The sequence below is a fragment of the Heliconius melpomene genome, chromosome 14, assembly GCF_056956725.1.
Source record: "Heliconius melpomene rosina isolate 202511_hmr_F chromosome 14, ASM5695672v1, whole genome shotgun sequence".
Taxonomy (NCBI): domain Eukaryota; kingdom Metazoa; phylum Arthropoda; class Insecta; order Lepidoptera; family Nymphalidae; genus Heliconius; species Heliconius melpomene.
Window position 1 is genome coordinate 2,310,409 of NC_140402.1, and position 14,538 is coordinate 2,324,946.

The window sequence follows — 14,538 nt, forward strand, 5'->3', positions numbered from 1 at the left end:
TTATGTTTTTTTTTTAAATAAAATCCCATATTGTTATTTCAGCTTATTTATTTCATAGAAGTACACCACAAAAACACTATAGCACCAAACATTACTTATAAAATGTACAAAATTGTGCCAGTTTTTACTACATAATTAAATATAGGGGCTACCGAAGATAACAATGATTAAATAAATCTTTTTTTAAGTTAATTTCAATTAATGAACATTTTTCATTAGCTTTTAATATAATGTAGTTTAATTTAGTAAAGTAAAAGTAACAATAAAAAAAATGTTGGTTATCATAAATCATGTATGATAGAAACAAATCAAAAATATTATGTTTTATTTTGATTTTTTTTATTAATTATTGAATAAAAAAATGCACAATAAATATATATTTTTCCTTAAACAAAACTTAAAAAAAAATTATATACTTCTCTAATTGAAGTCCATTTTAATGATATAAATACATACATGATTTAATATTAAAAAAATCACAAAATTATGTAAACGGTAGCTCCTTAATAAAGAAAAATAACAATAATTGTAACAGGACAAAGCTTTTAAATGTTAAAGGATTTCACCCTATTATGTGAATATAGCGTATTTGAGTATTATTAGTTATTTTGCGTTCAATTATGTCAAATTAAATTTTCTAGTTAATATTAAATACAAAGATAAATGAATTGGAACTTAAAAAGAGATAATTCAACCCAAAAATCACCGACTGACGTAATTGAGAATAAGTAACAGTATTTCACATAAGGTTAAATAATGAAACTATAATAATACGTTAGATTATTGTGTGCAGTTAAACAAATGCTACTTCAAAAATATAATTTGTACAAAAAGCTATTTAAAAAATTTTAAAGTAATAAATGTAAATGGTCACTCAATTAATAGAAAATAATCTCGGGTGTCCCGTTTTATAAGTACTAGTACAGTCCGGTTGACGAGTCTTGACCCTTAAATTAGGCTTTCTGAATTTTTGTGCATTGTTCATTCGTAAATAAAGTAAACAACAATTTAAAAGAAATCCCAAAATCAAATTTGCGCAGCCATCTACAGCTAAATTCAGCGCGGGAACGACTCGTCGACAGAATTATACATTATGCTATTTACAGAATATAGGGATTATTCATAAATGACGTCACACTTTAAGGGAGTGGAGGGAGATGGGTTAAACATAATTTCGGAACTGTTGTTCGTTTTAATAATTTATATGTGCAAATTGACTGTAGAATACAATAGCTGTGATGACGAGGAAAAGGTCAAAAAATCATTTATGGATGGCTCCACGGACTCGTTTTTGTATACATATACAAAAAAATATAATAAAATGACACAAAATACTTCTTTCATTGATTATACAAAATTATTTTTCCAAATATTATAAACAGAGAAAAAAAATTAAATCAAAGGTTAAAAAATACAAATTGTTCTAATTATATGATATCTTATAGGATATTTATGGAGTTTAGTTTTGGATTATTAATTAATATGTACTTTGATAATGCTGTATTTATATAACAATTCAATAAATTCAATGATTTTTGACATAAAAAAATAAAAAAACTGGATTTTCCAATTTAATTCTTTTGCTGTATTTGTAATTGTACAGATTTTTTTTGCATTTTTTTCAACACAATTATTTAAAATATATAAAGTAATTGATGGGGATTTTATCGGAGGAATTTGTGATGTAGCCTTAACTATTAGTCGTATATTATACAATCATTATAATTAACTCTAGAACAATGGAACTCAGATTATATAAACGTCTTGGAGAGTTTTTTACAACAGAAATTACAAGAAATATGAATAACAGTAAAATACAAATACATGTATTTCATTTAATAATTTTAATAAAACAAAATTCCTAAAAAAATGTTAGTAATAAATAATAATAAACGATTCAATATAAAACAAAAAAAATCATGAAACGCTGCAACACAGCTAGAAAAAATATATATATGTACAATTTATCCTATTTAGTGCATTGTTAATAATTCTTAAATATTACTATATTTGAGAACGTTTATTATTTAATCATGTTTAATTAGATACTAATAGTAGGTATTTTCTATCTAAATTAATTAGTTCACTTATGTTAACTGTTCTATATACAAATATAACTACAATATAAAGAAAATATTTAAAAAAACCAGTTATATTATTAATAAGTACTTACAAATATATAAATATTATAATATAAGTAATGTCTTTTGAACCATCAATATCTCTAGACGTTTATAAAATCCAAGTCATAATTATTTAAATAATTAAATATTTGAGTATAATAAAATAAACGTATACAGTGTAGATAATTCACGATTCTTTCAATAAATAATCACTAAATATAAATTGTCATGCTAATAACACTTAAAAATATATTATATTAATAACACAATTGATTATGTAAAATATATTAATTATTATTGTTTTTTTATTAATAATTAATATTTCCAATACCCATTTATTTTCGGGTACAAAAAAAGCGTCTTTGAATGATTGATTTTATAACAACAATAGTATTTACTTCAGGATTTTAATTTTCATACATTTTCTAGTACAGGTTTTCATTTTGTTTGACGCTAAGATATGCCTGCCATCTTTTAAATTAATAAGTTGTATATAAAAACTAAACTAACACTTAATAAAAATTAACAATAAGAGTTATTTGTGTGCTATATGACACTTATTTTATTTACTACACTTTTAGGATATCGCATAGAGTTGTGACTAAAGTGGCAGTCGAATAGATCCTATCTATCTACATAATATTTTACAGATATTATTTAAATATATATTTTTTTATTTAAATAATTTCAGTTAATAAAAGTACGTAACTCCTTAAGCTACAAATATTAAGGTTTAAGTTTTTCCACTAAGTATTATAAAGCTGTACAGATTTATCTATTCGTATTATAATATGATTATTATGTACAAAAATGTTATTAATTCAATTATGATTAAATTAACAGTATTATGTCGTTAATTCAAGTATTCCTACAACTATTAAAACAATGAAAGCGAATTTAAGATGGTATTTTCGTGTCAGCTAATATAAACGCAGACGTCTATATTCCTTACTTTATGGCTGCTAAAATTTTAATAAAAAAAAATATTGTTTGTCTTCCACATTTCTGACGGTTGTGTCTTTTATATATCTTTGCTTATATTGCTCTAAATTTATTTATTTAGCTTTTAACACAGAGCGGCCATATAATTGTTGCAATATCTGTACTTTATCAGTAACTGCTCAAGTCACTGTTCGAACTGTATAGTCGCTTAGAGGCAGGCGTGTGGATTATGTGAACACCAACGAGGCCATAAGGGAGCGGCATGAATCCCCTTAGCGACTAAACGAGATCTTTGAGTATCGAGCCTGAGGTACACGTCAGCAGTCGCACCGTCTACACGGTCGGACCACAAGCGCTCTGCAAGGGCTGCAGTCCGAGGCCACACCCTAGCGTCTAACCCTCCCGATCCGAGCTGTTCAGTCCACTGACAAGCAGAACCACCTTCGACTCTCCAAGGTTCCAAGCCAGTGGCTAGTGCCGGCATTTCTTCAAACCAGGGCCTATGTTCGTAAATTTGCTGCCACGATCGATACGGTCCGCAATGTCCGTCAGAGCTGTCCCGCCAAGAGCCGAATCCGCAGTCTAAGTACCAAGCATCCACATGGGACAGAATAGAACGATAGCCTGCATCTAACACAGCACGAGATTCTGGCCACCGCGACGCGCCCCATATTTGTATGCCATAACGTTTCTTATCCAAGCGCTCTAAATATGGTGTATGAGTTAATCGGGACGACCAGAGAAGTGTTAAATCCGGAAGTTTCCCCCCATTAGCACGTTCCAAAGAAAGCATCGCTCGTTTCGTGAAGTCTAACCACAACTCCATTGGGTCGGTGTCGTTGAAGTATTGCGCCCAGCAACGTTCTGATACTTCGTCCCCGCCGAGATGGAAGATATCATCGACACCCGTTAATTCAATAATTTCCTTATAAATACGCTCCAATAGAGCGTACACGTGAGGATTACGAGGGTTTAGTTGACCACAGGGAGGTTCCCCGCAGTAAGTACTCCACGGTTCCAGCTCGACACAATGTGCTAAATGACCTAGACCTTCGACTGGTCCCCAGGTCCAAGCTTTACCGACGTGCGCAGGAGCATCGACTTCGATCAGGACCCGTATGCCTCGTACTCGCGCTTTTCTCACAATAACTCGGACATCTTCTGGTGTATATATAGCTCCTGGCCCATAGGCTCCGTGTTGCGCCAGCTGCGGTGCACTCTTCAACTTTAAAGGAAACGATTGAGAATCACTCACATGCCAATGAAACGTATTCATTTTGCACGCGCTCATTGCCTCGATTGTGCGTAAGATATCGCTAACAGGAAAATAGTTTCTCGCCGTATCTAGAAGAAGACCACGGTATCGGAATTTGGGGGAATCTTCTATTGTGGCTGCTTCGAGTGCTAAAAGAGATCCAACGTAAGGGTCTAGCCATACTAGCTGTGAGAGTGTTTCTAACCCATGTCGAGCTCCACAAAACGAATGGGCGACGATATCGACAATTAAAGAATTTCCACTAGGTCTTAGCGCCAATTTGTAACTTTCATCTGTATCTTGTCTCATGCGAGGGTCACCACTGCCATTGACGGCGACGCGAACTAATACTTCCCGAACAGCGCTCTCGCTTCGTCTATTTTCAATCCCGCTGCTTCGTTCTAATGATTTCAAATCATCGCGCATTAAACTAAACGCTTCGTTAAGATGGTCTGTAACGTCTCGAGAGGGTGAAGCTATTATTTTCAAAGAGAAGCCACTCGATCTCACGTGAACTGCAGCTGTCGCAAGGCTGACCGGCCCTGTGGGCTGAGGCCACAGTTGTGTGGAAGCACATAACATATTACAAGTTTGGAGAGATTGCAACAAGTTCGTTTCGGATGCCAAAAGTCTTTCACATCGATCGTTTCTACAAATCCATGACCACTGTGGCTCCACATTTCTGGAAAGCAGATATTATAAATGTTAAAAACCCATTCTTTTAATGGAGGGTGTGTTTACGTAGACCCTCGTGACGCAGTGACAGAGTTTGACAGTAAACGCGTTCGATTCCTACTAGGTGGCATGAATTATAATTTGTTATCCTTGCACTCATCACGCCTGAGTTTCACAATTGGGTGGAGATTGGGGAACGTAGTGTCTTAACATTGCGTTCTGTTCGCATATCCTGATATGTGATTAGATTTTATCAATAAACTATAATAAAAATATTTTTTAGCAAGTCGTTAAAAGTAAGTCTTTGTACGATCATACTTACGCATACAAAGAATGCAGTGGTCTATGTGCGGAGCTGTCGTTTTGTTGTCGCCAGTACAACACGGCGGCGGCGGTGCACGCCGCCGCCGCTAGAAGCAACAGCGCCCTGCGAAGTCTGCCAACACCAGAAAAATGCGCTGAGGCGTTCCGCCCTAGCGCTTCGCCCCAAGACTTCATCTCGAAAGATACTTATTTACCTGTAACAAACACAATAAGCTTAATTAGTGAAAGCACATCAATTACTATAGGTAATCTCGATGGAAAAAATACAATATAAAATAATATTAGAATAACTAACCAATATTTTTCTTTAACTCATGGAAAATATTCTTCAAAGTGCACTTCAACTATAATATTTTAAAACAGTGTACAACAATCACGAATATTTTTTTATAAAATCAACAAATTTTAACACATTTTTTTTAGTTTATTGAGAGTGAAATTGTACAGTACACAAATGAACCTTTCAACGAGGTAATCCTTGAAAAGCAGTCAGGTATTGACTGACTTTAATTGGAAAATTACTCCGAATGCAAATACCTTCCAAAACGATAGCAGCTTATCAGTCGATATATTGTATTGTTGAACACAAGCAAACAAAAAGTGACTATGAATTTACACATTTATTTAATAAAAAAAGTTTAAGTTATACTAAAAATTATGGAGAATTTTTGAAGAATTTCGAATCAATGACATGAAGAAAATGATTAAGTTACACGAATAAATGCAAACAATGTACGAAAATGATTAAAATATTTAAATATATATATATATTAATACATATCTATATTATTCTCATTATGTGGAAGCTAAGTAAGTAAATGATATTTTGTGTATCTTTAACAATTAAATATTGATTAAATGATTTTCATATTCCTTCATTCGAAAAGGGTAATGGCGAACAAAAATAACATGTATTTTGTAAAAAGTATTAAAAATTTAATCATCAACAAACATTTATTATAAAATGTGTGTTTCGGGATTCTTCTTTTTAAACGTTTTCCTTTTATTACGTACACATATATTTTTAAATTATTGATATATATTAATATCTAAAAATAAAGAAAAAAAGGACATAACAACTTATGTAAAAAACATTAATATTTTACCAAAATTGAGAGTAGTGTGCCATACTACCATGCTCCCCTAGCATAGAGAAACTTTTCCCCAAAAGATTGTAAAGGACGGAAAGCGAAATTGGCATCGGTGATACAAGATATCGGCGAGTCTATTTCCGCAGACAGACGAGCTAAAAGGCGCCCTAGATGTTGGCTTTTAGGTCACCGAGCTCGGTTGTCTTGCACCTTTCGATTTGTACTGCTGCTACTTACGTATACTACATCTTGGAAATTGATTTATGATTGACAAATAGTTATTTAAGTTAATTATTTAAATATTTAATGTAATTGTTAAAAAAAAAATACAGTCGAATTGATAACCTCCTTTTCTTACAGAAGTCGGTTAAAAATTATAAGACTTCCTATTGTGTGGAAATGGTGGAATATTTATGGTGGTTTGAATGGTGAAATATTTATATTTCCATTTCTTCGCTCTGGTGTCGAGGCAAAGCGCGGTGTTGAAATCTGCCACTCAACACGCAATGCCTCCAGAATTCGGCAGAATGTGGGGAACGGTGTGTTAACACTAGGTACCCTCGGCCTACCCTGCTGTGTGCAGGATAGAAAGTGAAGCTGATTGTTTGATTTAATAAAAAAAAAACTTATTTTGAATCTTTTACTCATGGCTCTTAATGAATCAATGGTGTATTCTTATAGCAACTATATTTTTATAGCATAATTGAAACATAAATAACTTTTTATCATTTAACTCTCGAACTCTCAGAATTAATGTTAGCAGATGAAATTATTTTTCATTCAAAGTGTAAACGCGTGAGTTGAACGACTCTTGCACGTTGTATCAAAACGGTGGAGTGTAGAATGGTATAGTATGGTCAACAAGTTGTGGCCGCCTTGAAATTACTTGTAGATAGCAGCGAAATTAGAATTTTCTTATTTTTCATTGTTTCGTTTCCAAATGAACAATGGGCGAAAGTTTAGAAAATCTAAGTTAAGGACGGTCACAACTTGTTGGCCGTACTATAGTATACATTTAATTCAATTTCTTCCCATTCACAGACGTCTCATTATTCGCGTTTATTCATTCATTACGACAACGCAATTCAAAACACAGCGGAACGAGATGTGCGCTTTTGTTCAACTTTTTATGGCTTAAATAGGGATTTGAAATAATTTTCTATGTCCGTCCGTAGTTTGCTTTGTTTACAGTATATTGTCTAGGTTTATGAGTATGTCTGCATATATCCTAGTATTTAGCCGGCCCTAAGCTCAAATTACAATTAAAATATATACAATCAATCAATTCACTTCTTAAAAATTGGATAAATATATAAAAAACACGGTAAAAAAATTATTTCTACTCTCATAGGATAAGTAAAACAACATTTTAAAATCTCCGATTGAAATGTCCATATCAAATATTAATTTCAAGAAAGTTTTACATCGGATTGATAATATTGAAAATTCGGACACGAAGTATAGAAGAAATAAATACTCTAAGTAATAAGGTGCCTAAATGTACTTCTTTATATACGTTATGTATGTACCTAATATTTAATATGTAACGGTTTCCAGAAAATCTGAACACATAAAATCTGAAAAAAGGTCAAGCCTTAAAAAAAGTTATTGAATATATACCTACCTGAAAGAATTGTAAGTTATGAATATATTAGTCTACGGAGTTCTCTTATTGATACTAAAAAGTATAATATAAATGTAAAATTATCTTTTTTTATGGCAAAGACAAAGCAAACGAGCATACAGGTCATCTGATGGCCGCTGATCTGATCGTCGCCATTGATACAGTGTAACATCACAGGAGCTAAAGAACGAAACCCCACAATAGTGGAGTGCCATGTATCCAGATGGTGTGAACGTAAACTAAGAATAATATACATCTTTATCTATACCAGTGTCTCATCACCAGGTTCCCTCTGCCTACCCAGCTGTAGGCGGGAAACAGCGTGAAGAAGAAAGAGAAGCGTGAAGAGAAAGAAGAAGAAAATCTGAATATAATAAAACTTAAATTCTCAAAAACTACTAGTTCGAAATGATGACAAATATTTTCTATTGTTTAATTATCGAGGAAGGCTTATTAGGCTGTATTACTTCAACAACAACTACAACGCCATTAATCACGCGAGCGAAGCCGCACGATAACATTAGTCACATAATATAGAAAGAATATAGATAATAACATAAAATCAAATCTCTTGTAATAAGCACCAGTCAAAATTTAATGAAATTTAATGAAACCACTGTATCATTAGTCATTAATATTTGACTACAGCAAGTGGCCGCGGTAGGCAGCTCGTGCAGTATGCAGCGCGCGTCACCAAGTCTTGCTATGAAGTGCACCACCCCGATGCAATATTGAGCGCGTTTATCCGGGTCAAGCTATACAAAATTTTCATCCACTTTAATCCTGGTTATTTAAAATTATGTCACAAACAGCGATGAAATTGAATACCTTTTCAACTATAACGTTGTTAATATAAAAATATTGTTTGTCTACTAGGTAAATTTTTGGTATGAAGGTATAATGTGAAAAACCTCTTCTCTTTTGCTACAAAGGTATCTAAATTTAAATATTCGTCTAATTTAAATATTCGTTCTAATTCTAATTTAAATATTCGTTTGGTATAATCGGTAATTCTAAAAACATAAGATTTAACACCTTCAATTGTCGATGCATATTAAACACAGTCTCCCAAAAGTTTCCCGTTTGAAGAAAGGTAGGCAGAGGGAGCCTAGTGTTAGGACACTCCGCTCCTCACGTAAAATATTAAATACATCATTTATTTTAAATTTTCTCTGGTGGGAATTGAACCCACAACGTGCCGCATTTACAGTTACAATTGCACCACGACTAGCCCCAAATATACGTAAAAATACACCTATTTAAGTATGAAACAAATAACTTCCAATAAATTAAAATATTTGAAAGACAAATTAGTTTGAACTAGGAGTGACCGGACACAAACAAACATGAATATTAACGAATGCGCAGGAAATTTGGCTGAATATGAAACTGCGCTGAATCGGTGCAAATTTTAATGACGTGATATATTAAAGATTAGTTGCGCGAGTGGCCAACGTAATTAACGAACAAACACTATATATTATTTTATATTATACTTACTGTTTGTGAGTGACGTGGCGAATTTTTATAGGACAGAGAGTCTTTTGTGTGCAGGATGGCACGTGGGGCTGTCTCTGGGGAACTGACATGTGTTACTAAAGCCGTTTATTAATATATATTTTGTATACGAGCGTAAATATACTTGATATATATCCAAAAATTTTATTATAAGCAAAAAAAATAGATTAAAAAAATCCTTTCAGTAAGTTTTGTCAACTGCCAAATTTCCAAATTCATTAGTCATCAAAATTTACACATTTTCAGTTTTACATACACATTTAACGTCAATTTAAATAATATATTTTTACAAAAATATTAAATTATATATACCTAGTCGAAAATAGAGAAAAATTGCATATAAATACACAAAGTAACCCCGTAACATAGTTGGAAACACAAAAAAAGGGAACCTGAAACGTAGTTTCTCAGCAAGAAATTCCTTCAGAGGATTTAAGAGTTAAGCTCGGTACGTTTTAGTGCCGTTACCGGGGTGGTGGTTGCGTATAGAGGCAGTACCTGCGTGCGTGATCTCTGTGAAGTGCTCTATTATAGTCGACTCCGACTTTACTAGTAGATACATTTCTACCTTATATTATATAGATATGAAAAATGACTCTAGTTTCTTTATATATTTTGGTAGCTATTTGGAAATATACCAACTTAAACCTATACTCGTTTTTGTATATATAAAATGATACAATAAAAAAATTGAGAAAAACTTCAAAATAGTTATAAATAGTACTATAGTTTGTCAAATTTCTGCATTTTTTTTTTCATATTTTATATCTTCGCATGGGAATCGAACCTACAACCTATCGCCTTTACAATCACACGCTTCTGCCCCTGCTCGATGATTGCCCTCGTTCTTACTAATTATAATCAAAAATCTATACAAAATTTCATAGTACAGACCACGTTTAACAAACTGTAACTGTACGTAACGTATAAGAAAGAATATAGGCTAGCTCTCTAAATAATTCACAAGCATCGATCAGTCGTCTTTTCCCTTATTGGCAGGTCTACAGCTCCTAAGTCGATAAACGTGTATATTTTTTATGAACTGGCCGGACCTAAATTGTTTTACCATGTACTTTTATATATATTTTTTTATTATTATTATTTTAAATTGAGGCCAGGAGCACAAAGTGTGACTGTTAACGCGACTGGTTGTGAGTTCGGTCCTCATTCGAGGAAATGAAATTTAAAGTTATATTTTCATTTCTCCATTTTCTCCACTCAACACTCAACGCCTCCGGAATTCGGCGGTAAGTTGGGAGCGGAGTGTCTAAGCACTAGGCTCCTTCTGCCTACTCTGTTACAGCTTGAAAACAAACCTTTACCTTTTAACATTTAAACAAATAAATCTCTTCAAGGCCCAGGCCAACCCCCCCTTGTAAAATATCTCTAAATACCTACCTACTACCGGCGATGATAATCAAAGAGATTTAAGACTATAATATAAAACTACAAGCAATTAGTACGATAGCATTTATTTAATTATTTTTAGCACAACAAGTTTATAAGTTAAAAGTTTGGAAGTTTATTCTAAAGGGCATGAGTTCTAAATAGACCAGACGAAATAAAAATAGACCATCTAAGAAAATATTTTATAAGCGCATTTCTAACATACAAATATTTACTTTCGCCTGCAATTCCGGTTGTAGATGAGTATTTAAATAACAAACTAACTTACATAAGCTAAAATAAATGGAAAACGAAACATTCTGTGGAATTATTGAATGTTTTTACAGTTAAAATTTTGCTTTTATATTGCTTTAATATGATCAATTTGCAGTAAAATCGTCAAGGGTTATATCAACAGAATATTTAATATTTATGTATTGATATCTGGTACGAAAGCATCGAGCAGTCAATTTTAGCAAAAGTATTTTTTTTTTGCTTCACATTGTATCCCGCACATAGCATGGTAGATGGGGGGAACCTGGAAGCCTAGTGTTAAAACATTCCGTTTCCATTAAGACACTGCTGTTCTCGAATTAAAAAAAAATCGTTTTACATTTTGTATGTGCCGTAAAACGTTGCTCGAAAAATATAATAACAACATTTTAATCTTAAAACCATATTTCCTGCTGGCTACAACATTGCGAATATATGTAGATTTCTATTGCGTCCAATCCTCCATTTCCACGGAACCATTCGGCATCAGATGAATGGACCACAATACGAAAGATTGAAATGTCTGTATCGATGGACCATTGTTACCGCGGTCCACGGCTCTTGATGTGAAACTGTGGTCAATATACAAGTATCTACCCGTCTTGCTACGATTGGCCTCAAATTTTGCATAGACTACTTTTCTTGCAATTTTCTTGCAGTTAACAATGGATGTTATATTCCATTTCCAATGCAATAAATAAATAATTCTTATGCATTTCATATAATTTATTTGGGGAATGAGAATCTAATGACATAAAATCTCATTAAAAATAAAAAAATGTTTTTAAATGTTTGCGTATATATAACCAAATGTAAAAAAAATAATACAAAATAAAAATACTAAATTCTGCTAGTTCCTAGTTACAATTTACAAAACGTCTAGAGCATCAATCTTTGCGCTGGGTTTGACAGACGACACGAGTGGAGAGATTTTCAGCACAAAATTATGTAAGTTGATTGAAACTGTTTGTGTTCAAGTTTTTTTTTATCAGCTTCACGATATATCCTACAAGTTAGAAAGAGAGAACCTAGTGTCAATACACTTTGCATCTGCACTCTCTGCACTTTCCGCCAAATTCTGGAGGCATTGTGTATTGAATGGCGTAACTCAGTTCCGCGCTTTACCTCGACCCCAGAGGGAAGAAACAAAAATGTTAAATATTTAGTAGTAATAATAGAAGGAATCGAACCTACAACCAGGCACACGCTTATACCCTTTGCAACACGAGTTAGTAAATAATAAATAATATTATTTTGTAAACGTATCTAACATTCAAATGCATATTAATAAGAAGAGCCAAGACACATATGACGTAATGATGCCGATTGCACTTAAAAGTGCAGTCAGATGCTAATTTCGTATGAGTAAATATTTCATATACTATTCTTAAGAATCAGACTAAACCCACAATCATCGCGTTTAGTTTGGCACACGTCAACTGCGCCAAGATGGCGTCAGCTTAATTAGATTATCATAATTAACGTTTACTGAAATATCGCGTGGAAATATATCTACTATTTGATTTTTTTTCCAGCTTCAAGCTGTATACTCTATATAACAAGGTAGGCAGAGGCAGCCTAGTGTTAAGACACTCGGTTTTACTCGTTTCGCTATATTATCGAGGCATTGCGGGATCAGTAGCGAAAAAAGTGCAAATATTAAGAAATAACAATTCATTTCCCCGAGTGAGAATCGAATTCATAACCGTCACGTTATACAGTCACATGCTTATACCCCCGCACCACAGAGACTTCCTTAATGAAATTTAACATAATATTATATCAAATAAATCATAAAAAAACACAGCTTTACGCACATAAATTTTTTCATCGAAAAAAAAAGTCTGTTCTAGAGAAAGAAAATGTCAAAATATGATGTCAGTCGTCAAATAAATGAGGTTCGGAGTCCTCACAATGGCACGCAAAAACTGACTGGCATGAGAAATACACTGATATTACAGATGGGGAATTTTAAATGGTAATCGTATACTGTCATGATAATATATGGTTTATATGGATTGAATCTTTTTACAGGCCAGTCGTGGCGCAGCGGCACAAAGTGTGACTGTAAACGCGACTGGTTGTGGGTTCGATTCCCACTTGAGAAAATTAAATATTTATTTAAATGTATATTTTCATTTCTTCGCTCTGGTGCTGAGACAAAGAGCGGTTTAGTTCGTAAGAAAGTTAGAAAGAAATTGTACTTATTTTAGAAATCTCTTGGTTAATTTTTAAAGTCAAGATAGCAGGAAGTAACAAAGCTTAAGCAGACATCGTTGATAATGTTTAGTTCTTAGAAATTAATGATTTTTTTTAATTTTAAGTACAAAATATACCTAGATTTTTTTATCAATCTTAAATAACTAATTTTATGATTTGTAGTTGAAATAGAAATAGCAATATAGAAAGTAAATCTATCAACGCTAAAAACAATATTTCCAGAACCATACAAATATTTCGCGAGGAAGCTCTTACTTAAATATGCACTAAATTAAACGCTATCTAAACCAACACAATACACTCTACACACAGACATAAATACTATATAAATATTATATATCAACTTTACAAGACAAAATAAAAAAAACTGATAACATTATAACCTCGTGTATACACAAGCGTCATTTACGTATATCTGAATTCGCATCAAACCCACATCCATCAACAAATAAAATATAAAAGAAATTGCACCATAGGGTATAAAATCGTTCAAAACTAGATTAGCAGGCACGAGTAGAATAGTAGCCTTCAAATGGCCTTGGGTTAAGGTTGAAAATAGCGTGATAGTATACTATTAAGGAATACGTACGTACCTTGCGGCGTGGGGGACGGCCACGGGCGGAGTGACAACAGAGTTCAGAAGCTGGCCGCCATCGCGAGTTGGGCCAATTGCGCTCAAAATTATAGGTTTCGCTTGCATTTGCTGTTATATTGTTAGAATTTCTATGTATGGCAATGTATGTTATATTATAATATATAGGAATGCATGCATAAGAAGGAAAATTAATAGATCACTAAGAATAATATGAAAAAATAGAATAACATAAAATAAGACAATTATATGACGTAGGTATAGACGATAAAAATATGATGTATTTTTGAAGATTCAATTGAGTAAAGCTCAATAAGTATTTTATTTAAATTATTCTGTTTATATATAAATTTTGATGTGTTTTCTTTACTATATTATATCTAAGCAAAAAAAAGTCTGTCTGGGCAGAGAATTTTTTTTTACTTAATACAAATAAAATAAAAAACTTAATTAATGAAACTGATGCAATTAGTAAGAGTAAAGAACTCTCTTTAGGTCTTAGACATGGAAACCAC

The 14,538-nt window shown here is 32.7% G+C and overlaps 1 protein-coding gene across 1 annotated transcript in view; it reads right to left on the reverse strand.

Annotated features, from left to right (window-relative positions):
* Nucleotides 1-30: 30 nt before the first annotated feature.
* The window catches only part of fdl (beta acetylhexosaminidase fused lobes), a 72,832-nt gene continuing 58,324 nt past the window's right edge, over nt 31-14,538 (reverse strand). The window contains exons 3-4 of the mRNA XM_085197598.1: nt 5,318-5,513; nt 31-5,002 (exon numbers count right to left, since the gene is read on the reverse strand). Coding sequence (XP_085053724.1) covers nt 3,274-5,002; nt 5,318-5,493 — 1,905 coding nt within the window. The 5' untranslated portion in view covers nt 5,494-5,513 and the 3' untranslated portion in view covers nt 31-3,273. The remainder of the gene's footprint in view (nt 5,003-5,317; nt 5,514-14,538) is intronic.